This window comes from Hyperolius riggenbachi, chromosome 4 (assembly GCF_040937935.1).
Source record: "Hyperolius riggenbachi isolate aHypRig1 chromosome 4, aHypRig1.pri, whole genome shotgun sequence".
NCBI classification, from domain to species: Eukaryota; Metazoa; Chordata; class Amphibia; order Anura; family Hyperoliidae; genus Hyperolius; species Hyperolius riggenbachi.
This window is the reverse complement of record NC_090649.1, coordinates 474,092,657-474,116,410: the sequence shown is the minus strand read 5'-3', so window position 1 is coordinate 474,116,410 and position 23,754 is coordinate 474,092,657. Positions and strand designations below refer to the sequence as shown.

General features: G+C 47.0%; 1 protein-coding gene across 1 annotated transcript in view; it reads right to left on the bottom strand.

The window, feature by feature from the left end:
• TRAF5 (TNF receptor associated factor 5) overlaps positions 1-23,754 on the bottom strand; it is a 78,737-nt gene that overhangs the window by 31,589 nt on the left and 23,394 nt on the right. The window contains exons 2-4 of the mRNA XM_068279692.1: positions 16,199-16,420; positions 4,259-4,316; positions 1,232-1,333 (exon numbers count right to left, since the gene is read on the bottom strand). Of these exons, the coding sequence (XP_068135793.1) occupies positions 1,232-1,333; positions 4,259-4,316; positions 16,199-16,413 (375 nt within the window). The 5' untranslated portion in view covers positions 16,414-16,420. The remainder of the gene's footprint in view (positions 1-1,231; positions 1,334-4,258; positions 4,317-16,198; positions 16,421-23,754) is intronic.

Sequence of the window (23,754 nt, the reverse complement as noted above, 5' to 3'; positions counted from 1 at the left end):
CTGATAACAGGCGGTTTGCCTGATCCAACTGGCGGATCAACTCACACAATTGTTGGGCTGATATCGTGTTGTTGGCCATGCATGTGTACAAGTCATTTGAACGACTTCTACTTGTTTCGAATGCGGCCATATCATGCAGTCAGTCGTTTCGCTTATGCACTCAGTATGCAAATGAGTTGGCCGTTCAGTTTGTTGGTGCACGAAAAATAGTCTTGGTTGTGTGGTTGGTCATGCCACTGCTGGGATGGTTGCGAGCTTTGTTGAACTTGTGTACAAACCTTTAGAAGAGCTATTTTTTAACGTAGAGTTACTCTATAAAAATTCAGTGAGGTTTGGTCTAACTGGTTAGGTTCCGTTTGGACTCAGATATGATGTGGATTTGGTTCTGGTGCTTCAATTTACCTCTATTGAGGTGGTCGGACTCCAGGGTTGAATTTAAACTGTTTTACATGGCAATAATTTCTGATAGGTTTTCTTTCTCTTTCTTTTATGTTCCACAGTAACTTCCTAAAAATACCACTCAGGGCTCTTTCACATCAGAGCTTGCGTTGGAGAACGCTCAAAGCATACGTTTTGTTGTATGCGGTTTAATATGCGTTGCACTGCGTTTTCAATGCGTTACAGCACATAGGAAAACGCAGGTAATTTTTTTTCCCTTTAGTTTTCAACTTTCTACATTGTTCCTCTGTTGCATTCTGGGACTGATTTCCTGCGTTAACGGTTTAAAAACGCGCATAGTGTGCGTTTTACATTGACTAACATTGTAACGCATAAAGCTAGCGTCGGCCGAAAAACTGCGCCTGGGTGCAGTGTAACGCAACGCACAAAAACGTAGCGTTATATGTGAAAGCTAAAATGAAAGTCTATGGACTTTCATTTTACCTTGGGTAATGCAAACTTTACCCGTTGCAATGAAACGCAGAAAATCTGCCCTAATGTGTAAGAGCCCTCAGAAGCTGTTCTCTTCCAGGAAAGAGTTTTATGGTTGACATTCCTTATCAGTGAGGGTTATGCTATAATCAGACTTGGTCCAGATTTGAGAGAAACTGTCACTTGCATACCTGATGTTTAACTCTTTCAGGCAGAAAAAGAAGAAAATAAACTAGGCATAGTTATTTGTGTGCTTGGCACTGTACATACACATGTCTATCTCATGTAACACGTCACCTCGGGTGTCATTTAAATGTAAAAAAAAAAAGGCTGTACGGCTGGATTATAGGTCAGTGCTCACCTGGAACCTCCCCAGTGTCACCCTCACGTCACAGCTGGGACTGTTTCTGCAATATACCAACAGGTTCATGACTTCTCGCTTGCAGCAATTGTCTTTAAATATCTGTAGAGTAAATTTGGAGAAAAGGCATCCCTATTTCAGAGTGTGTGCACACTGGGCAACAAGCAATCGGTAAATCAGGTGACTAAACAGCTAGTAACTGTCATAAAATAACATGATAAACTGCAATAAACACACACAGGCAATGGGAAAGGGCAGCTCTGGAATGTTATCAGAACAGGACTGAGGTGAAACAGGCCATGTGACCTGACAGGAAACTCCCTTTGAATACAATAGTTCTTTCTGACTGCTAGTCTGCCTGTCTACTCTACTGTCACCAAACAGACTGTATGTAGTCACAGAAAAAAATGTGTAATAAACTGACACTGAGAAGAATGGTACAGACTAACCAGCAAGCTCATGGTGAACCAGAACTCATTGGAGTGTGTGAGGGGCTACAATGGTCCTAAAAGCCCCCTTACCATGCTGGTTAGTCTGTACCTCTCGGTGTTACAAGCCCTACTGCATAGAGCCAAATTAATCCATGCCATGCACTGATGAGGATCAAACAATCCGAAACAGTCTGTATGCATGTTGGATTATTATGGTTCTGTACAAATTAACAAACTGACACATCATTGCATTCCAGCGGTTCTGGAGGTGTGTTTAGCTTCTAAGGGTACAATGGTTAATTGCATATATTCAGCAGTGATGCACTGGGAGACATCTCAAGCTCACTCCAACCTGAATTATCGCAAATTCTTTCTGTTTTAAGAAAGCAAACTTTTGTTATGAGAAGAATGACTGTGACATTCTTACCTTGCAGAAAAATCCATTCCTGTTAAAGGCAATTAAAGGGAGACTAAGGGCTGGTGCACACCAGAGCAAGATCGTTTTTTAAAAACGCTTGCAGGGGGGAAACCGCTTGGCTAATGAAAGTGAATGGGCTGGTGCACACCAGAGCGGCTCGTTTTTTCCACAAACGCAAACTCGGGGGCTGCAGCATTTTTTAGATTTCTGAGGCGTTTCTGTCTCAAAGGTAAAGTATAGGAAAGTGGAAAACCGCTCTGAAAAATGCTAGTGTTTAGAAAACATGCCTAGAATCGCTCTGAAATCTGCTTCAAAAACCTCTAGCATTTTGCAGATCTGCTAGAGGTTTTTGGTGTGCACTGGCCCTTAACGAGAGTCTGAAGCCTTCTAAAAATCCTCTTTTTATTTGACATTTATCTTCAGCAATATCAGCAGTGCTAAAACGCCACATTCCCGCGGCAGAACGATGTCATTAAACCACCCATTATCCCTGGGGCAGAATGTGGGGAACACTTCCTGGTAGAGGCAGAGCTTAGCGCTGTAGCTCTGTCTCTACTCTGATCGCCACCTCTCCCCGCCCCTCTCAGTCTTCTTTCACTGAGAGGGGCGGGGAGAGGCGGCGATCAGCAGGGGTTAGAGGCAAAGCTACAGCGCAAAGCTCTGTCTCCCCGGGCAGCAAAATCCACGACTTGGAAAGTTGTGGAATTTTGCACCGATATTTGGGGGAGTTTAATAATATTGTTCAGCCCCAGCAGCATTTTAGCACTGCTGGTATTGCTGAAGATAAATGTCAAATAAACAGAGGATTTTTAGAAGGCTTCAGACTCTCTTTAAGTCTAAATAAAAAAATGATTTTAACTTAGCTGGGCAGTGGCGTAGCTAAGGAGCTGTGGGCCCCGGTGCAAGTTTTACATGGGGCCCCCCCAAGCACTCTATACATAACAATTGATATGGCGCACCAAAACCTGCTAAGGACAACCACAGTGTCATAGTTGCAAGAAGGGGATGGGGAACAGTTTGTTAAGGATTATTACTATTCAAAGCATCTATAGACGTGATTATTACCAGCACAGGACCAACAGAGAGCTAATACTGTGATAGAGGGTGGACCCTTCGGGGCCCCTCTGGCCAAAGGGCCCCGATGCGGTCGCTACCTCTGCACCCCCTATTGCTACGCCCCTGTAGCTGGGCTTCTTGCGGCCACCTGGAGTCATCCTGTGCCCACGACATCGGTCCAAGTCCTTCCGGCCAGCAGCGGTGACCTCCGCAAAGCTGGCCGGTCGCCGCCAGTCATCAGCTACTGTGCATACACGGCCCCCGAGCCACGCGCACCCTGACCATGCTCCCTTGGCCAGGAGCTCCGATTTCGATTTCCGCATACTGCGCATGCACAGTATGCTCCCAGGTTTCGGAGCGTGATAAGGAGGTGCGTGGCTGGCCAGCTTAGCGGTCGCCACTCCCAAAATTACACACCATTTACAAACTTCCCTTAAAGGGAACCTAAACTGAGAAGTATATGGATTTTTCCATTTAAAAAATACCGGTTGCCTGGCTCTCCTGCTGATCCTGTGTCTCTAATACTTTTAGCCACAGCCCCTCAACAAGCATGCAGATCAGGTGCTCTGACTGAAGTCAGACTGGATTAGCTGCATGCTTGTTTCTGGTGTTATTCAGCCATTACTGCAGCCAAAGAGATCAGCAGGACTGCCAGGCAACTGGTATTGTTTAAAAGGAAACATCCATATCCCTCTCAGTTTAGGTTCCCTTTAAGGAGAGGTGCATTTAGTTTCTTATTCAAATATGGTGCTCAGGTCCCTTTAGAGGACCACTCACACTGAAAATTGTATACATTTTAAATGCATGTATATTCATATGTATAAAATGTAAATTAGTATAGTAATATTCGTATAATGCACTGCAAATTCATATTTCTCTTTTGTCACTTAGGTTGTAAAACATGTCTGACAGGTTTCGGACTAGTCCACCTCCTCACGGGGGATTCTTAGGGTTTCCTTTAGAAAAAGCACTTACTGAATAACAGTTGCTCAGTGCAGCTGCCAGAATTGTGCGCGAGAATGTAGGGAGGTTGGTTGGCATACAGTATATAAAAATAAATAAATATAACTTTGGAGAAACCCATATTTAATGATTCATTCATCAACATAAAGGCAAGCTTACCTCTTGAAGTTTTATGATTTCATTATCTATAGGACACTGCGGCATTTCGTAGAATTCACTGCAAAGGAGAGCAAAAAGAAGGCATGTTAACATTACATTCTCACTCCGCTGGACAATAAACTGAGCCACCTGTTTGTCCCCAGTTGTCAGTACAGTAGCCACTTGCTCTGTACACAGACACAGTGGTGTGCAGACTTAGTCAAAGCGGGGCAGCCATGTACCAGGGCTATATTTGTGCTGCGAGTTTTGGCACCGTCTGCATGGGCAGGGCCGTTTCTTGGGCAGTGCGGGAAGGGCGGTCGCCATGGGCGCAGACTGGAAGGTGGGCACAGGCAGGACATAACCGCTGGAGAGTTGGTGACGGGCGGTGCAGCCAAATGGAAGAGGATTACCAGCGCAATCACCTTCATTGACTCCTCCTGGGCTGCCTGAGTCAAGTCATCATCACGCCACCACAGCGTGATGACACCTGATGTCCTGTAGGGGTACTGCAGGCTGTCAGTGCGCGGCGCTCATGGAGGAGTCGGCTTTCTGGGCTCTGTGCGTCTGTGTTTTCCTGGTCCCTCCTGGATGAGCGGCTGGTCACTAGTAAGTAGGAAGATCTACTTGTGACCTGTGGCTGTGTGACTGTCCCTAAAGAGTGAGAGTGTGCGAGTTGACGGGGGTGGGGTGGGAAGGGGCACAATTTTTACACCCTCGCCCTGGGTGCGATTTAGCCTAGAAACTGCCCTGTGCATGGGAAATGGAGTGGGCATGTGTAGGGATTGTGAATTATTGTTTTGACAGGCTAACTGCTTATATGCAACACCGCCCCTTGGTCTCTTACTGCCCAAGACCAAGGCCTTTATGGCCTTTCTTGAAATCCAGCCTAGGCTAGGCTTAGATGTGACTCATGCAATGGCCACCTCTCCACCGTCTGTGCTGAGCACTAGCAAGCTCTTAGTGCATCGGATCAGGCAGGTAGTACAGCTGTATATTCACAGTATTCAGCCTCTCGTGTGAAAGAGGCCTAAGTGAGTTTGACAAGAATCAAAGTATGGTGGCTGGACAACTGGATCAGAAAATCTCCAAACCGATAGGTCTCGTGGAGTGTTCCTGTTCTGATATGCAGTTGTTAGTACCTATAAAAGTGGTCTAGGGAAGGACACTCTGTGAACTGGTGATAGGGTCATGGGAGCCCAAATCTCACGGACACATATTATTATTATTATTATTATTTATTGTATTTATAAAGCGCCAACATATTACGCAGCGCTGGACAATAAATATATACAATGATACAAGGATGACATACATAGGGTTATACACATAGAACAAAGTTATACATGCAAATTGTACAAAATACATGATCATGCAATATGGGCTGGTTAGGTAGGCACAGTAATACAAGTACAGGCTGTCATAGGACAGGAGCACATGATCCTGTAGATTACACTAGGGGATGAAGGACCCTGCCAGAGGCTTACAATCTAAAGGGAGGGGTATATGGGAAAGGAAAACTAACCCATCTGATCCAATCCCCTAGAAGTGCTTTTGTACTGGAATTTGTGGACAAACTTAATGCTAGTCATGAGAGAAAGGCGTCAGAACACACAGCGCATCTCAGCTTGCTGCATATATCAGGCTGTGAGGCCACAGACCACTCAGAGTGCCCACCCTGACTGCTGAAGGCACACACAATGGACACGGATGTCAGAACTTGATCACAAAACTGTGGAAAACGGTGGCCTGGTCTGATTTATCTGTGGGATGTGGTGGAAAAAAGTTTGATCCTTACTGTATACATGTCCGGTGACATAGTAAAGCAGAGCATGATCTCCTCCCTTCGGAAACTGGGACATAACCCTAGCAACACCAAATAAACCTCCAAGATGGCCACTGCATTGCCAAAGAAAGTGAGGGTAAAGGTGCTGGACTGGCCAAGCAGGTCTCCAGATCTAAACCCTATTAAGCATCTGTAGGGCATCCTCCACCAGAGGATGGGGGAGTGCAAGGTATCTAACATCAACCAGCTTCTTCTTGGAGGAGTGGAAGAGGATTCCAGTGGCAAACTGTGACGCTCTGGTGACCTTCATGCCCAAGAGAGTTAAAGAGAAACTCCGACCAAGAATTGAACTTTATCCCAATCAGTAGCAGATACCCCCTTTTACATGAGAAATTTATTCCTTTTCACAAACAGACCATCAGGGGGTGCTGTATGGCTGATATTGTGGTGAAACCCCTCCCACAAGAAACTCTGAGGACCGTGGTACTCCTGGCAGTTTCCTGTCTGTGAACCTTGTTGCATTGTGGGAAATAGCTGTTTACAGCTGTTTCCAACTGCCAAAACAGCAAGCAGCAGCTACGTCACCTGCCAACAGTAAAAATGTCTCCATGTAATAAATGTCAGAATGTAAATCAGGGATTTAAAAGATTTTACAATGGGCAAACACTGACTAAATAATTTATACATAATTATTGTAAAAATTAAGCACTTTTTTATTACATTATTTTCACTGGAGTTCCTCTTTAAAGGGACTCCGAGCTCTGAAAAAAATGGAAAGTTGTACTCACCAGGGGCTTTTTCCAGCCCAGTGCTGGTCGGGAGGTCCCACGCCGGCGTCCTGGCTCCTCTCCTTCTCCCCGCTCCGGAATGGCTGGCAGGCCGAAGCCCGGGCGACACTCTCCCGAGTGTCGGGCTGCTTCTTCCGCATATGACGCGGATTACGTCACACGCCGGCCGCCTCGCGTCATCACGGCGGCCGGCGTGAAAGTACTGCGCATGCGCGAACAAAGCGCGCATGCGCAGTACTTTCACGCCGGCCGCCGTGATGACGCGAGGCGGCCGGCGTGTGACGTAATCCGCGTCATATGCGGAAGAAGCAGCCCGACACTCGGGAGAGTGTCGCCCGGGCTGCGGCCTGCCAGCCATTCCGGAGCGGGGAGAAGGAGAGGAGCCAGGACGCCGGCGTGGGACCTCCCGACCAGCACTGGGCTGGAAAAAGCCCCTGGTGAGTACAACTTTCCATTTTTTTCAGAGCTCGGAGTCCCTTTAACCACCCTGGCGTTCTATTAAGATCGCCAGGGCGGCTGCGGGAGGGTTTTTTTTAAATTTAAAAAAAACTATTTCATGCAGCCAACTGAAAGTTGGCTGCATGAAAGCCCACTAGAGGGCGCTCCGGAGGCGTTCTTCCGATCGCCTCCGGCGCCCAGAATAAACAAGGAAGGCCGCAATGAGCGGCCTTCCTTGTTTTGTTTAGATCGTCGCCATAGCGACGAGCGGAGTGACGTCATGGACGTCAGCCGACGTCCTGACGTCAGCCGCCTCCGATCCAGCCCTTAGCGCTGGCCGGAACTTTTTGTTCCGGCTACGCTGGGCTCAGGCGGCTGGGGGGACCCTCTTTCGCCGCTACTCGCGGCGAATCGCCGCAGAGCGGCGGCGATCGGGCAGCACACGCGGCTGGCAAAGTGCCGGCTGCGTGTGCTGCTCTTTATTTGAACAAAATCGGCCCAGCAGGGCCTGAGCGGCAGCCATCGGCGGTGATGGACGAGCTGAGCTCGTCCATACCGCTAAGATGGTTAAGGCAGTGATGGAAAATAATGGTGGGCATACATAACATTGACACTTTGTGCACAATTTGAAAATCTTCACTTAGGGCTGTGTGTTGAGTTATTTTGATGGAACAATAAATTTACACCCTCATACAAGCTGTACACGGATTACTTTACATTGTATCACAGAGTAACCAAGCAGCTCATGGTGACCCAGAACCACTACGGAAGAATAAGGGACTAAAAGAGCCTGAAAAGCCCTCCTACTAATAAGCAGTGCTTAGTGGAATTTGCCTTTTTAAAACAGAAGGTCTCTTTTAGTCCTCTATACTTTCCTAGTGGTTTGGTTCACCCCGAGCTGCTTGGTTACTCAGTTGTGCTGGTCCAAGCACCTATCCCATACAGACACATCCATCCCTGCCATGTACTGAGGAGGACCAACAGTCCGAAACACGCTGTCTACATGTGTGGTTGGTGTGTAAAATGTAAAGCTATAGGCTTGCTATACGCCACCAGTTCTGGATGCTAGCCTGGCTTCAGGTGCATAAAGAGATAATTTGCATATTCAGTAGCAGTGCATTGTGGGTAACCACGGATGTCCACTTTAAGCTGAATTATAGCAAGTACCTATTGTTTTAAAAAGGCAAATCACACCAAGCATTACATTGTATCTAAGTGTCACATCTTCAGTGTTGTATTTACAAATGAGGTATGCACACCTATATAAATAGCAATAAACCTTAACAACAGGGGGTGCCGAGTCGATAAACAGGCCTATCACAGGCCATACATCAATACAATATATATAAAAGACTCGCACACCAACACAGTGATCTATGCAAAATTAGTTTATCGATGAAAAAGTAGCCCATACAAAATAGCCACACAAAGTGTTACAAGGTTACAATAATGACACCATAGTAATACACCACAGCAGGTGAGGTTAGCAGCAATTACACATGGGGAAATTCAAATGCATACAGTTATATGAATAAACAGCAAAGCGACAATATCAAAAAAGTAGCAAATGCAATCAATCATAATGGTATCCCCATGTTTAGCAGAAATATACCCTGACAGCGCGCTGTTTCGGAAATGTCCTTCGTCAGAGAGTATATACGACCTTCCGGCTGCTGTAAGAATACTGCCCTAGTGAGACCTTAAATAGCTGAATGTTACTATGCCTCCCGCTCTGGACATCCGGGCCGGCCCCTCTGGCGCATGTGAGACGCCGCGAGTCACCATGCGTCACTTCCGGTCCCCCGCAGCTCCGCTTCCCGTGCGGCCAACCACCCGGAGACAGGCCAGCCATCCCCAGTATGGCCACCGCACATGCGCAAGCGGGGCAGCAGTGCCGGGTTTACGGCTAACTCTAATCCCATACATGAAGCAAAAAGCAACAATAATCAGCATAGTGCAACGTAGTGTCCAAATAGCGGGGGCTTCAGAGCTTGTCAACAGGATGTCCAGAGACCGGGAATCCCAGCTTCAAACATACAGGCAATATCTAGAAGGATAAAAACCAGAATTAGAATCAAAAAACCGGAAGTCGACAGAATATTAAAGGGAAAGGTCAGTCATAATGGTTAGTTACAGAGAAGTCAAAGCACACTAAAGTCACCACACCTAACACTGACCTAGCGACCCCCAAGCCAACATACTTCATCTCAAGAATGGTGATAGGTCCACATCCTCATTCATCCCATTAGGTACTTTGCTATCCAATTTATAGATCCAGTACAATTCTCTCTGTAGCAACTTTTGTTCCAAATCACCTCCCCTATATGACGGGGTCACCTCCTCCACCACCCTAAACCTCAACTGAGTTACATTGTGACCTGCCTCCCAAAAGTGGCGTGCAACAGGTGAGTCCATGTCACCGCAGCGAATGTTGCTGCGGTGCTCGCTTATCCTAGTCCTAATCTCTCTGGTAGTCTGTCCGACATATAGTCGGCCACACGGGCATAGCAGGCAATACACTACAAATTTAGAAGAGCAATTGGCAAACCCTTTAAGCATAATACGCTCCCCCGTGCGTGGATGGGGAAAAGAAGGACCCCTTTGTACATAACTGCATTGTGCACAATGTCCACATGAGAACATACCCGTTGGTCTTTGCAAACTGCCAAGCCAAGTAGCCCGACTCGGTATTGATGTACTAGTATTCCTGGCATGAACAAGGGAGTCCCTCAAATTCTTAGAACGTCGGTAAGCGCAAATTGGTTGATCATGAAAGGTTTCCGCTAACTCCGGATCGCTACTCAGTACATGCCAATGCTTTCTGACTATCTGTTGGGCCTGCAATGAAAAAGGTGAGTATGTTAGGACCATAGGAATACGTTTAGATTTCATTTTAGGTTTATTCTTGAGGAGAGAAGTGCGGTCCTGCCTAGTCGCTTTCTCCAAAGCCTGGTTTAACAAATCATGGCTATATCCTCTCTTTCTAAAATTTTCCAACATAACCCCTGCCTCCCTAAAGAAGGCCTCGTCCGTGGAGGAGATTCTCCGAAGTCTCAGGAGCTGGCTATAGGGCAATCCCTTTATAAGCCTCTGTGGATGATAGCTCTTAGCCAACAGGTAAGTATTTTTATCAGTCGGCTTCCTGTATGGAGCTGTATGTAGTGTATTCCCCTCAGCAGTGACTAAAACGTCCAAAAAATGGACCTCTGATGAACTATAATCCATACTAAAAGTAATAGTGGGGAATGAACTATCCAGATCCTTTTTGAAACTGAGGAGAGAGTCCTCGGTACCTGTCCATATCAGGAAGACGTCATCAATGTACCTCAGCCAGCACAGGGCATGGCTGAGGTACAAAGGATGTGTGTAAACAAATTGGACCTCAAATGCCTTCATAAAGAGGTTTGCATAGCTGGGGGCTACATTGCTCCCCATTGCTGTGCCCTGTTGCTGTTGATAGAAACTATCTTCAAATCGAAAGTAGTTTTTCGTGAGGACAAGTTGTAACAACTGTAGGAGAAAGTCAGTTAAAGCGGGATCCAGATTCATCTTGGATAAGTTGTTGCTGATCACAGATAGGCCCTCAGAATGAGGAATAGAAGTGTAAAGACTAGTGACGTCCATCGTGCAGAGGAGAATTGGAAGGTGAAAAGACCCAAAGCCAGATAGTTTAGCCAAAAAGTCAGTTGTGTCTAGCAAAAAAGACCGCATACCAGACACCCTGGGGCGAAGAACCTGATCAAGTAGAACAGCCAGTGATTGAAAGACAGAATTGGTGCCCGCCACAATAGGTCTACCTGGGGGGTGAACAAGAGACTTGTGGATTTTCGGAAGAACATAAAAAAGAGGAGTGAGAGGAAATGGGGTATGAAGAAAGTCATGCAATTGTTTAGAGATGATGCCAACCTCTAGTGCCCTTGCAATTAGACCATCAATCTCCAGCTTAATCGAAGTAGTAGGATCTCCTGAAAGTTTCAAATAGACACTCGTGTCATTCAGTTGTCGTAGGACCTCATCTCTGTAATCAGAGCTGTTCATAACCACCGTGGCCCCGCCTTTGTCGGCAGGCTTGATCACCAACCCTGGATTAGCACATAAGGACTTAAGAGCCTGAAACTCTTGTACGGGTAAATTACCATGGGTTGGGCGATCCGGCCCCCCGACATCGTTAAGGTCACGCTGGACCAAGTGAATAAAAGTTTCCACTGTGTGAGAGGTTGTAGGCGGAAGCCACTTACTCTTAGCCCTGCACATCATGAGATCTATCTCTGGAGGAAGTAATTGGACACCTGCGGCAGATCTATTCGGCGTTGCTTTGTTAGTAAAGAAGGCTTTAATTCTCAAGGTCCTAAAAAAATTAAAGAGGTCACAATCAAGTTCCAAACGAGACCCCGAGTGTGTTGGGACAAAACCTAGGCCCCGCCCCAATACCTTTGTCTCAAGATCTGTGAGTGTGTAATCCGATAAATTGACCACTAGTTCCTCTGCTGCACCTGACTCCTGGTCACCCTGGAGTCTACTGGGCCGCCTCCTGCCCCGCCTCGTCCTTTTCCTCTTCCTCCTCGGCCCCTCGATTGAGGTCCTAAAAAATGGTCGTGTGAGCCTGAGGTCCCCTCACCTGAACTACTGTCAGAAGGATAGTTAGAGCCCTGGTGTGGTACTCGTGGACGGCGTAATGGTCGCCTGTCTGCTCTCCAGCTATATACTCGGTCCCCCTGATAGTCAAGGGTGTCCCTCCTAAACTTGTCTAATTTTTTGGTCAGAATTTCCTGCTTATACCCCTCAATTGCTGAGTCCTGAACTTCAATATAAATGGTAAAGTCGTCTTTGGATAAAACTGTGCCAAGTTTAGCTTTAAGATTAGATGCAAGGGACTCCAATCGTGCAATCTCACTCTGGATACCCTGGACAGTGAGTGTGATTAAATCCAGACTACATTTATTTAAGATCTTAAACCATTTGTCACAAAAGTCTTTGCTGTTCCTACAAAAAGTAGGACGTATATTCAGTCTTAGTCCCCTCGGTATTCTTTTAGCTCTTAGGTACTCAACCAAGGTATCTGAGTGTAGTTTATAGTCGATGACTCTCTTCTCCAAGTCCTCAAACTGTCTCTTTAAATAAGGAATGTCAGTTGAAATATTGCTATGGGTATTGGCAAATTGGTCGACCACCCGGTCAATTTCGGTCTGGGTGTATGCTAAAGTGTCAGCAGATCGGTTCGCCCAACCCATGGTAATTTACCCGTACAAGAGTTTCAGGCTCTTAAGTCCTTATGTGCTAATCCAGGGTTGGTGATCAAGCCTGCCGACAAAGGCGGGGCCACGGTGGTTATGAACAGCTCTGATTACAGAGATGAGGTCCTACGACAACTGAATGACACGAGTGTCTATTTGAAACTTTCAGGAGATCCTACTACTTCGATTAAGCTGGAGATTGATGGTCTAATTGCAAGGGCACTAGAGGTTGGCATCATCTCTAAACAATTGCATGACTTTCTTCATACCCCATTTCCTCTCACTCCTCTTTTTTATGTTCTTCCGAAAATCCACAAGTCTCTTGTTCACCCCCCAGGTAGACCTATTGTGGCGGGCACCAATTCTGTCTTTCAATCACTGGCTGTTCTACTTGATCAGGTTCTTCGCCCCAGGGTGTCTGGTATGCGGTCTTTTTTGCTAGACACAACTGACTTTTTGGCTAAACTATCTGGCTTTGGGTCTTTTCACCTTCCAATTCTCCTCTGCACGATGGACGTCACTAGTCTTTACACTTCTATTCCTCATTCTGAGGGCCTATCTGTGATCAGCAACAACTTATCCAAGATGAATCTGGATCCCGCTTTAACTGACTTTCTCCTACAGTTGTTACAACTTGTCCTCACGAAAAACTACTTTCGATTTGAAGATAGTTTCTATCAACAGCAACAGGGCACAGCAATGGGGAGCAATGTAGCCCCCAGCTATGCAAACCTCTTTATGAAGGCATTTGAGGTCCAATTTGTTTACACACATCCTTTGTACCTCAGCCATGCCCTGTGCTGGCTGAGGTACATTGATGACGTCTTCCTGATATGGACAGGTACCGAGGACTCTCTCCTCAGTTTCAAAAAGGATCTGGATAGTTCATTCCCCACTATTACTTTTAGTATGGATTATAGTTCATCAGAGGTCCATTTTTTGGACGTTTTAGTCACTGCTGAGGGGAATACACTACATACAGCTCCATACAGGAAGCCGACTGATAAAAATACTTACCTGTTGGCTAAGAGCTATCATCCACAGAGGCTTATAAAGGGATTGCCCTATAGCCAGCTCCTGAGACTTCGGAGAATCTCCTCCACGGACGAGGCCTTCTTTAGGGAGGCAGGGGTTATGTTGGAAAATTTTAGAAAGAGAGGATATAGCCATGATTTGTTAAACCAGGCTTTGGAGAAAGCGACTAGGCAGGACCGCACTTCTCTCCTCAAGAATAAACCTAAAATGAAATCTAAACGTATTCCTATGGTCCTAACATACTCACCTTTTTCATTGCAGGCCCAACAGATAGTCAGAAAGCATTGGCATGTACTGAGTAGCGATCCGGAGTTAGCGGAAACCTTTCATGATCAACCAATTTGCGCTTACCGACGTTCTAAGAATTTGAGGGACTCCCTTGTTCATGCCAGGAATACTAGTACATCAATACCGAGTCGGGCTACTTGGCTTGGCAGTTTGCAAAGACCAACGGGTATGTTCTCATGTGGACATTGTGCACAATGCAGTTATGTACAAAGGGGTCCTTCTTTTCCCCATCCACGCACGGGGGAGCGTATTATGCTTAAAGGGTTTGCCAATTGCTCTTCTAAATTTGTAGTGTATTGCCTGCTATGCCCGTGTGGCCGACTATATGTCGGACAGACTACCAGAGAGATTAGGACTAGGATAAGCGAGCACCGCAGCAACATTCGCTGCGGTGACATGGACTCACCTGTTGCACGCCACTTTTGGGAGGCAGGTCACAATGTAACTCAGTTGAGGTTTAGGGTGGTGGAGGAGGTGACCCCGTCATATAGGGGAGGTGATTTGGAACAAAAGTTGCTACAGAGAGAATTGTACTGGATCTATAAATTGGATAGCAAAGTACCTAATGGGATGAATGAGGATGTGGACCTATCACCATTCTTGAGATGAAGTATGTTGGCTTGGGGGTCGCTAGGTCAGTGTTAGGTGTGGTGACTTTAGTGTGCTTTGACTTCTCTGTAACTAACTATTATGACTGACCTTTCCCTTTAATATTCTGTCGACTTCCGGTTTTTTGATTCTAATTCTGGTTTTTATCCTTCTAGATATTGCCTGTATGTTTGAAGCTGGGATTCCCGGTCTCTGGACATCCTGTTGACAAGCTCTGAAGCCCCCGCTATTTGGACACTACGTTGCACTATGCTGATTATTGTTGCTTTTTGCTTCATGTATGGGATTAGAGTTAGCCGTAAACCCGGCACTGCTGCCCCGCTTGCGCATGTGCGGTGGCCATACTGGGGATGGCTGGCCTGTCTCCGGGTGGTTGGCCGCACGGGAAGCGGAGCTGCGGGGGACCGGAAGTGACGCATGGTGACTCGCGGCGTCTCACATGCGCCAGAGGGGCCGGCCCGGATGTCCAGAGCGGGAGGCATAGTAACATTCAGCTATTTAAGGTCTCACTAGGGCAGTATTCTTACAGCAGCCGGAAGGTCGTATATACTCTCTGACGAAGGACATTTCCGAAACAGCGCGCTGTCAGGGTATATTTCTGCTAAACATGGGGATACCATTATGATTGATTGCATTTGCTACTTTTTTGATATTGTCGCTTTGCTGTTTATTCATATAACTGTATGCATTTGAATTTCCCCATGTGTAATTGCTGCTAACCTCACCTGCTGTGGTGTATTACTATGGTGTCATTATTGTAACCTTGTAACACTTTGTGTGGCTATTTTGTATGGGCTACTTTTTCATCGATAAACTAATTTTGCATAGATCACTGTGTTGGTGTGCGAGTCTTTTATATATATTGTACATCTTCAGTGTTGTCCCATGAAGAGATATACCGTATATTCCGGCGTGTAAGACGACCCCTAACTTTTCCAGTGAAAGTATATACATTTTGGATATACTCGCCCTATAAGACTACCCCTCTTGACTCTTAGACATTTGTGTATTGTACTGTATGTACTGGTGCTATACTGTATAAGCAGGTACAGATACTGGTGCTGTACTGTATGTGGTACCCAGTATACAACAACCAACCAATCACGGCAAGCAATGTACTTTACCGGCGAAACATGCCCCTTTCACCCGTCTGGCCCGCCCTTGTATACTATTACCTCCTTCTCTGCCTCTCAGATCCGCGCCGCTTCACTGTAGTCCTCAGTAGTGAGATCTGAGAGGCAGAGGAGGTAATAGGATACAAGAGCAGGCCAGATAGGTGAAAGAGGCGTTTTTTACTGGGCACAGCGCCGCTCTCTTTTTTCCATACCCCGGGCGTCCCGGACGCCTGCAGCTTGCTCCGCCCTTCACAGTGAGGTGCCCACTCACCTAGTCATCGGGACCGCGTTAAGTCACTTCTTTCCACGAATTTTATTCTACCATACTTGTACAGCACAGCCCTTGCTGCTTTCCTATGGACCCCAAATATGGTGGGGATGTGGCCACAGACGTTTTTGAGTTCCCCCACCATATGCGGCAACCGCAGATTCTCCAGTCGGGCTTGGAAATTTCAGCACCCGCCCTATAAGACGACACCTTGCGTATAAGACGACCCCCGACTTTTGAGAAGATTTCCTGGGTTAAAAAGTAGTCTTATACGCCAGAATATAGAGTAATAAAATATTTACAAAAATGTGAGATACTGTACTCACAAGAACTGCGCACAGAAGTGCTATTACAGTAACGCCCATCACAGAGCTGAACGAAAACTCTCGGAGAGACTTACTTGAGCCCGAGTACACAATGCTCGCAGAATCTGTGACCACATCCTGTCTGGTGAGGGTTGTGCAGAACCTGGTGGCAGCTCGCACACTTGTAGCGCTCCTGAAGCTTTTCCACGAAGGCGTACTCCAGCTTGGGCTCGAAGTCTAGCGACAGCGCCGTGCTGGAGTTCTGGCGGCCCAGGGCGTCGGGGTGCAGCAGCAGGTTTTCACAGGCCATGCTGCAGCTGTATGCCAAGCACAGGAAAATGACATAAGCGTTAGCAAGTTTATCTGAGCCATCATCAAATGTCAGATCATTTGTACTGTACATTCCTAGGTGAGTAACGCAGTGTACAATAGCCCCCGCTACAGTCAGGAACTTGAGTAAACACTGTTATTAAATAAACATGAACCTTATCCTCTCAGTCTCAATTCTAGTATATAGTTTTTTAATATATTGAAGAGAGCCCGTGGTGGGCTTATAGATTTAAAAAAACATAGGCTACCTGATCCCGGGGGCTGAGTGGATCAGGTAGCAGCAGAAAATGCTTCTCCCCACTGCTCCTTTGGGCCGCACTGGCCACTTTAACCTTCATGACCTCTGGGTCAAGACGCAGGAAGGAGAGATTGTTTCTCTCATCCAGCATGCAGGGAGGTGGGGGAGTGGCAGGGGACGCAGCCAGGGAGAGCTGCCCAATGACCGCTCTGGAAACCCTGCAGGAATGCCCCTGGCAGGCCCTCTCCCCTATATTTACCTCCGAGCTATAGCGCGCCGGGGGTCAGAGAGCAGCGTTGTGGCGACACAGAGGCATGTCATGAGGCAGAGAACATGCCTCTGTGTCCCATCTGTCCATCCCCATGGAACCGCCTCAGGTTCTCTTTAATGCAGTGAATTAACCTTACTTGCCAGGTCTGTATAATGTGCTGCCTTTGGTTACTGATGGCTGCCATTTTGCTTGTAAATTCTGGAAATGACCTTATCTGCAGTTCTTATAGCTTTAACCCTGTACTGTATTGATCTTCGTCCCAATCAATAGCTGATACCCCTTTTCCACAATAAATCTTTACCTTTTCTTGAATAGATCAGATAGGTCTGTATGGCTGGTATGGTGGTGGAGCAAACATGTAATAAAGGCACCTGGAAAAAGGATGCAGGGGATGCCACTAGTTTAGTAGAATATCGCTGAAATTTGCGATATTCTGCTGCTGGATCCGATAGTTAAATATTGGTAATTTTTACCTATATTTTACTATAGATAAACCTAACACCTTTCTTTCACACAGAACCCTCCCTCCATGGATGCCTAGCCTTAATTAAAACCACCTCTAGAGGTGCCTAAGAGCACCCCCCCCCCGGTGGTGCCTACCCTTAAGACCCCCCTCTGGTGATGCCTAATCCTAAGATTGGTGGTGCCAACACTAAAACCCCCCCTGGTGGTGCCTAACCTTAAAACCACCCTGGTAGTGCCTAACACTATACCCACCCACCCCCACAAGTGGTGCCTAAGCTTATCCCCTCCTAAACCCAAAGGGTGCTGAAATTTACCTTGCTTGCGGGTAATCGGGCGCCTCCGGGCACCGAAATGTACCTTCTTACCCTGCTTGCCGGTAATTGGACACCTCCGGGTGCCGAAATGTACCTTCTTTGCTGCATTATAAAAGAAGGAAGGTAAATTTCTCTGCCCAATAGCGGCTGCCACCATGCACCCAAATTTCCCTTGTTTGCTGCTAATCTAAGCTTATATAATAGATACCTATGGTTATTCCATAAGGGCTCTTGAGCTCTTTTTACCTGATTTGGGTGGTAAAACCCCTCCCACCGCATGATGACCATGGTCCTGACAGTGTGCTGTCTGTGAACCTCATTGCATTGTGGGAAATAACGGCTGTTTCCAACTGCCAAGCAACCATTCAGCATCTCCCTCTGTGCATAGAACTCTCAGTAACGAACATTCCGTACAGATCACCTGGCAGAACTAAAGATGTCACCACCAGTGATGCATTTCAGAATGTAAATCAGGGAGAGGAACGATTTTACAATGGGAAACCACTGAGCAAATAATCTATAAATTAACACTAAGCAATTTTATTCAATATGCCATTTTCACTACAGGTCCTCTTTAAATGATATTTTTCTACAACACCCCCTTGAAGTCTGTCTACGCCCACATTTGTGGAAGTCATGGCGATTGCAGCCTCCTCCACGGCAACATATCCAGCCCATAAGATAGGAAACATTTATGAAGTTGCTAATTATAGCCATAGCATGGGCTTCCTGTTGACACAGAGGCTGCCTGACCATTTCTGTGGTTACAGCAAGAAGAAGACGGCAGAAGTCAGTGGTGGAAAAATGAATGCAGAAGGGAGATGATGATCAGCATTGTACTGTACAGGAAGTTCTTCCTGTGTAATATAGCGATGCATGGCGGTCGGATCTTTCTGGTTAAGCAGGGTGGAGGAGTGCTGAGTGTTTCCACCAGGGTGTCAAAACCATATAATGTCACCTTAGATCATACATGTCAAACTCGGGTCCACAAAGCCATTAGATTTGGCCCCTAAGTGGTTTCTCCACTTTGCATTATGTTTGGCCCATTCTAGACCACCGGGGAAGCTATATTGGAGGTGAAGCCCTAGATCACCAGGGAAGCCACTAGACACTAGGGAACTATATAGGGGAGAGAGGGGGCTATTAGACACCAGAGAACTTTATAAGGGAGGGAGGTGGCCACTAGATATTGAGGTTGGCCCGTGATTTGTTCTGAATGTTAAAGAGGAACTCCAGCCTAAACAAACATACTGTCATTAGGTTACATTAGTTATGTTAATTAAAATAGATAGGTAATATAATCTCTTACCCACACTGTTTTAAAAGAACAGGCAAATGTTTGATTTCATGAGGGCAGCCATCTTTTTGGTTGAAAGGAGGTGACAGGGAGCATGAGACACAGTTCCAACTGTCCTGTGTACTGATCACCCCTCCCAGTTGCTAGGCAACGTGAACAACATAGGAAATCCCATCATGCTTTGCACAGCATCAGGGAAAAACTGCCCGGCAGTTTTCTTTGATGGGTGGAGCTTAGCTAAAAATGCAGCTAAAAATGATGCTTTGGTAAGAAAAACAAAGTTCTGATGCTGTGAAACCGGTAAAGAAACAGAAAGCCTTTTCAGTTCTGCTGAGTAGATTTTTAGTATGGAGGTTCACTTTAAATTTTGTCCCACCCTGTATTTGAGTTTGATACCCCTGCCTTAAGATAGGTCAGTTCTACGTAGCTGATGGTAAGTCCAGTGTTGTATATCCTCCTCAACCCCACTGCCTCTGGCTGGGAACCTCCTTTGGTTTGTGGCGTTGCCATTGGTGGAGGAATGCGCCCGTACGCTGCATGTGCTAGTTAGGCCACGCCTGCACAGTAGCACGGAGCTATTTGTGGAAGAGTGGCTTTGGCTTACTGCGCAGATGCAAACATACTCATGCAGGGGCAGTGTGGGAAACCTGTACAAGAAGGTGAGCGCAGCAGCGAGAGCATATCTGACACGTTCTTGTCGGAAATGTTCAGGGGATCCGTGCCCAGCAACCATGGGGTCACGGAGGACATGGAACGCCTCTATCCAGAGGCTTCCGGCCTCGTTCATATTGTTAAACACAGAATGGCTGTGCGATTGGAACGCGACGTGCATGATCGCACGCTATCTGTGCCGGCGCGCTGCTGATCACATTCAATACAGTGCTGCGCTTTGCCGAAAAATGCATGCAGCAGTGCAGTCTATGTACTTCTGATGTTTTTACCGACTGTACCTCGTACCCGTTGACAATGTGCATGGCAGTGTGAACGAGGCCTAAGTATCTAACTTTTTTGGAAGGCCGCTTCGAGTTCAGTATTAAAAAAAACAAAATCAGTTGAACTAACCTGGGGCCCGGGCTGTGTTTCAGAGTCCCTCCAGTTAGCGATAGGTAACCCCCGCAAAGCTGGCCAGCCACATCCCTGCTCACTTCTGTCCCAATGCAGGAGCGTTTTGCACATGCCCAGTATGCAAAAATCGCTACTGCGCATGCGCAGCACAGTTCTGGCTGCGGGAGCGCAATCAGGCTGTGTGCGGCTTGGGCCACACATGCACAGTAGCCTCCGACTGGTGGCAACCGGACAGTTTAGCGGGGGTTGCCGCTGCCGAACGGAGGGTCTCAGAAGGACGGCATGGGATGACTCCAGGGAGCTAAACTATTTTTTTTTACACTTCAGTCAGGGCCGGGCCGAGGCAGAGGCGAGAGAGACTCCAGCCTCAGGGTGCAGTGTAGGAGGGGGTGCACAACTCACTCAGCTATCATTCCCCTACTGTGTTTGAAGCAGAGAGAAATAAGGAAAGGGGATACATGGCAGTGACTGCACGCCAGATAACTAGAGATGAAGGTGTTGGGGGCACCTCTTAGTCTAATAGCAATCAGTGTGTGACGGCTGGAGTGGGAGGGATGGAGGGGCGCACTTTGGTGTCTCAGCCTTGGGTGCTGGAGAGGACCTTGTCCTGGCTTTGGCTTCAGTAACTCTTTAAAGCCGAATTGTTGCAAATAGTTCTGGGTTATACGGTAGTTCTGTTTTACGAAGGCAAGTTTACATTTGGCTGAACTGTATTGCATGATCCTCTAGTTAGTATGACAGCGAGTTTGCTGATCCTGCTGTTGATGAAAGTGGCTCTCAGCCACCTCAGCGAGGGGGTGTCCCTTCTTCAGGACGTGATAGTGTATTTTACAATTCCGGTAAATGGGAGTGCTACTCGTTTGCTTGTTGTACAGGAAATAGCTGATGCCTGAGAACAACTTCTTATATTACCACCAGTATAGCGTGAGTCAGTGCTATGGCCACACACTGTGTATTCTGCTCTGAGGAGAGGACTATCTCACCAGTCAGCACAAGTGTTTGGGGTTTTTCTCTGTATGAAGTAACATAACAAGCTGAGTTGACATGGGAATTTCTTCACTCTGGACAGAAGTGATCTGACTCTTCCCCTTCCTCGCAGGGCTCCACATCACACCCCCTTTAAGCTCTTCACGACTGGAACTTTCTCACCATTGGAATTCCCAAATATATCTACATCTTAGTCATTATAGGACAACTATCAAAGCTAACTAAAATTCTAAATGTCACATATACAGTACTTCCAGTAATTACTAGCAAATAGCAAAACAAAGGCTTTTCCCCCCCCCATCTTTTTATCTTTTGTGCGAAGAAAAACTGACATTTACAGAGAAAGAACAGTTTTCACTGTGGACATTAATATAGGGAATTGTGTCCAGCACATCCAGCATACAGAAACAGTCCTCACTGGCTGTAATCCTGTGACTAGAATGTCTTTAGATTCAGAATGATAGAAAGCAGAAATACAGTATAGCATCAGATAGTGTGTAAATAACTCATCGGCTGCTCCTGTGTCTCTGTCTGCCTCACGCAGTGTAAACAGAAATTATGGCCAGGAAGAGCTCATTCTGAATGGGGGTGGGGGGGTGGGGGGGGGGTAAGCATGCAAAATACAGGAATTAAGTACAGGTCCTTCTCTTCAGATCCTTTCTCTGTAGCTGAAAAATCTCTCAGCTCTTCTCACATGATGTGCTTGATTCACAATAAGACAGAGAGCCCAATATAGTGTAGTATGTATTGGATCAGGGAGAATTAGTGTGGAGTAAGTATTATACTTACAAACATGGGTTACCGTTTAGGCAAACACTATATAGGCAGGTGGGGAGATTAGACCTGTCCCCACTCAGGATTAAGATGTCGCTCTTTGAAGAAGGAAAGGAGGGTTTGTCACCCTTCCCACTGGCGCACGGAAGGAGGTGTTCCGGGTGTCTGGAACCACCCCCTCGCACCGAGACCGGAAGTGCCTCATGAATCTGAGCAGCGGCAGCCACGGATGTAATAGCACAGCTGCCGCCTGCTCATGTGTGTACGCGGGGATACAACCCCATCGGGCCGCAGGGGGGCCCGCCAGCTGTGCGTGGGGGGAGCGCTGACGTCCTGCCTAATGCGGGACCCCAGGTGTAGAACTTCTTCCCCGCAGCCTCTCCCGGGAGACAGAGCAGGGCTACGGCAAGATGGCTGCCGAAGCCCTGCACTGGAGACTATTTGTGTCTCCAGTACACGGCTTCGGGAGCCATCTTGCCGTAGCTCTGCACTCTGCCTGTCAGCGCGGGAGATGTGCTGCTGCAGGAGGATCGTCGGGGAGCTGCAAGCCAGATGCCGGGAGAGGAGGAGACTTCTGTCAGGTAAGTGATTTGTTTTGTTTTTTTCACAGGTGCATTTTTTTTTCCTGGTGTCTGCTGCCCACATTACGATTTTCTGGTAACTGCTGCCTACATTATGATTTTCTGGTGCCTGCTGCCCACATTACGATTTTCTGGTGCCTGCTGCCCACATTGCGATTTTCTGGTGCCTGCTGCCCACATTGCGATTTTCAGGTGCCTGCTGCCCACATTGCGATTTTCAGGTGTCTGCAGCCCACATTGCGTTTTTCAGGTGTCTGCAGCCCACATTGCGATTTTCTGGTGACTGCTGCCCACATTACGATTTTCTGGTGTCTGCTGCCCACATTGCGATTATTCTCTGGTGTCTGCTGCCCACATTGCGATTATTTTCTGGTGTCTGCTGCCCACATTGCGATTTTCAGGTGTCTGCAGCCCACATTGCGATTTTCGGGTGTCTGCAGCCCACATTGCGATTTTCTGGTGACTGCTGCCCACATTACGATTTTCTGGTGTCTGCTGCCCACATTGCGATGATTCTCTGGTGTCTGCTGCCCACATTGCGATTATTTTCTGGTGTCTGCTGCCCACATTGCGATTATTTTCTGGTGTCTGCTGCCCACATTACGATTTTCTGGTGACTGCTGCCCACATTACGATTTTCTGGTAACTGCTGCCCACATTGCGATTTTCTGGTAACTGCTGCCCACATTACGATTTTCTGGTGACTGCTGCCCACATTGCGATTATTTTCTGGTGTCTGCTGCCCACATTGCAATTTTCTGGTGTCTGCTGCCCACATTACGATTTTCTGGTGTCTGCTGCCCACATTACGATTTTCTGGTAACTGCTGCCCACATTACGATTTTCTGGTGACTGCTGCCCACATTACGATTTTCTGGTGACTGCTGCCCACATTATGATTATTTTCTGATGACTGCTGCCCACATTACGATTTTTTTCTCATGAAATACTGCTCAATTTATGATTAATTTCTGGTGAACTGCTGCCGACTTTACGATTATTTTATGGTGAAATGCTGCTCAATTTATGATTAATTTCTGGTGAAATGCTGCTCATTTTCGGGCTCCATCCTCATTTTCGCAGGGGGACCCAGTGATTTCTAGTTACGCCCCGGGGGGAGGGTCTTTCTGACTGGCGGTATGAGAGCGGGGGTACTAGGGGGGATCTGACTATATACATTGGCTATATGCAGGGGGATCTGACTATATACACTGGCTGTATGCAGGGGGATCTGGCTATATACACTGGCTATATGCAGGGGGATCTGGCTATATACACTGGCTATATGCAAGGGGATCTGGCTATATACACACTGGCAATATGCAGGGG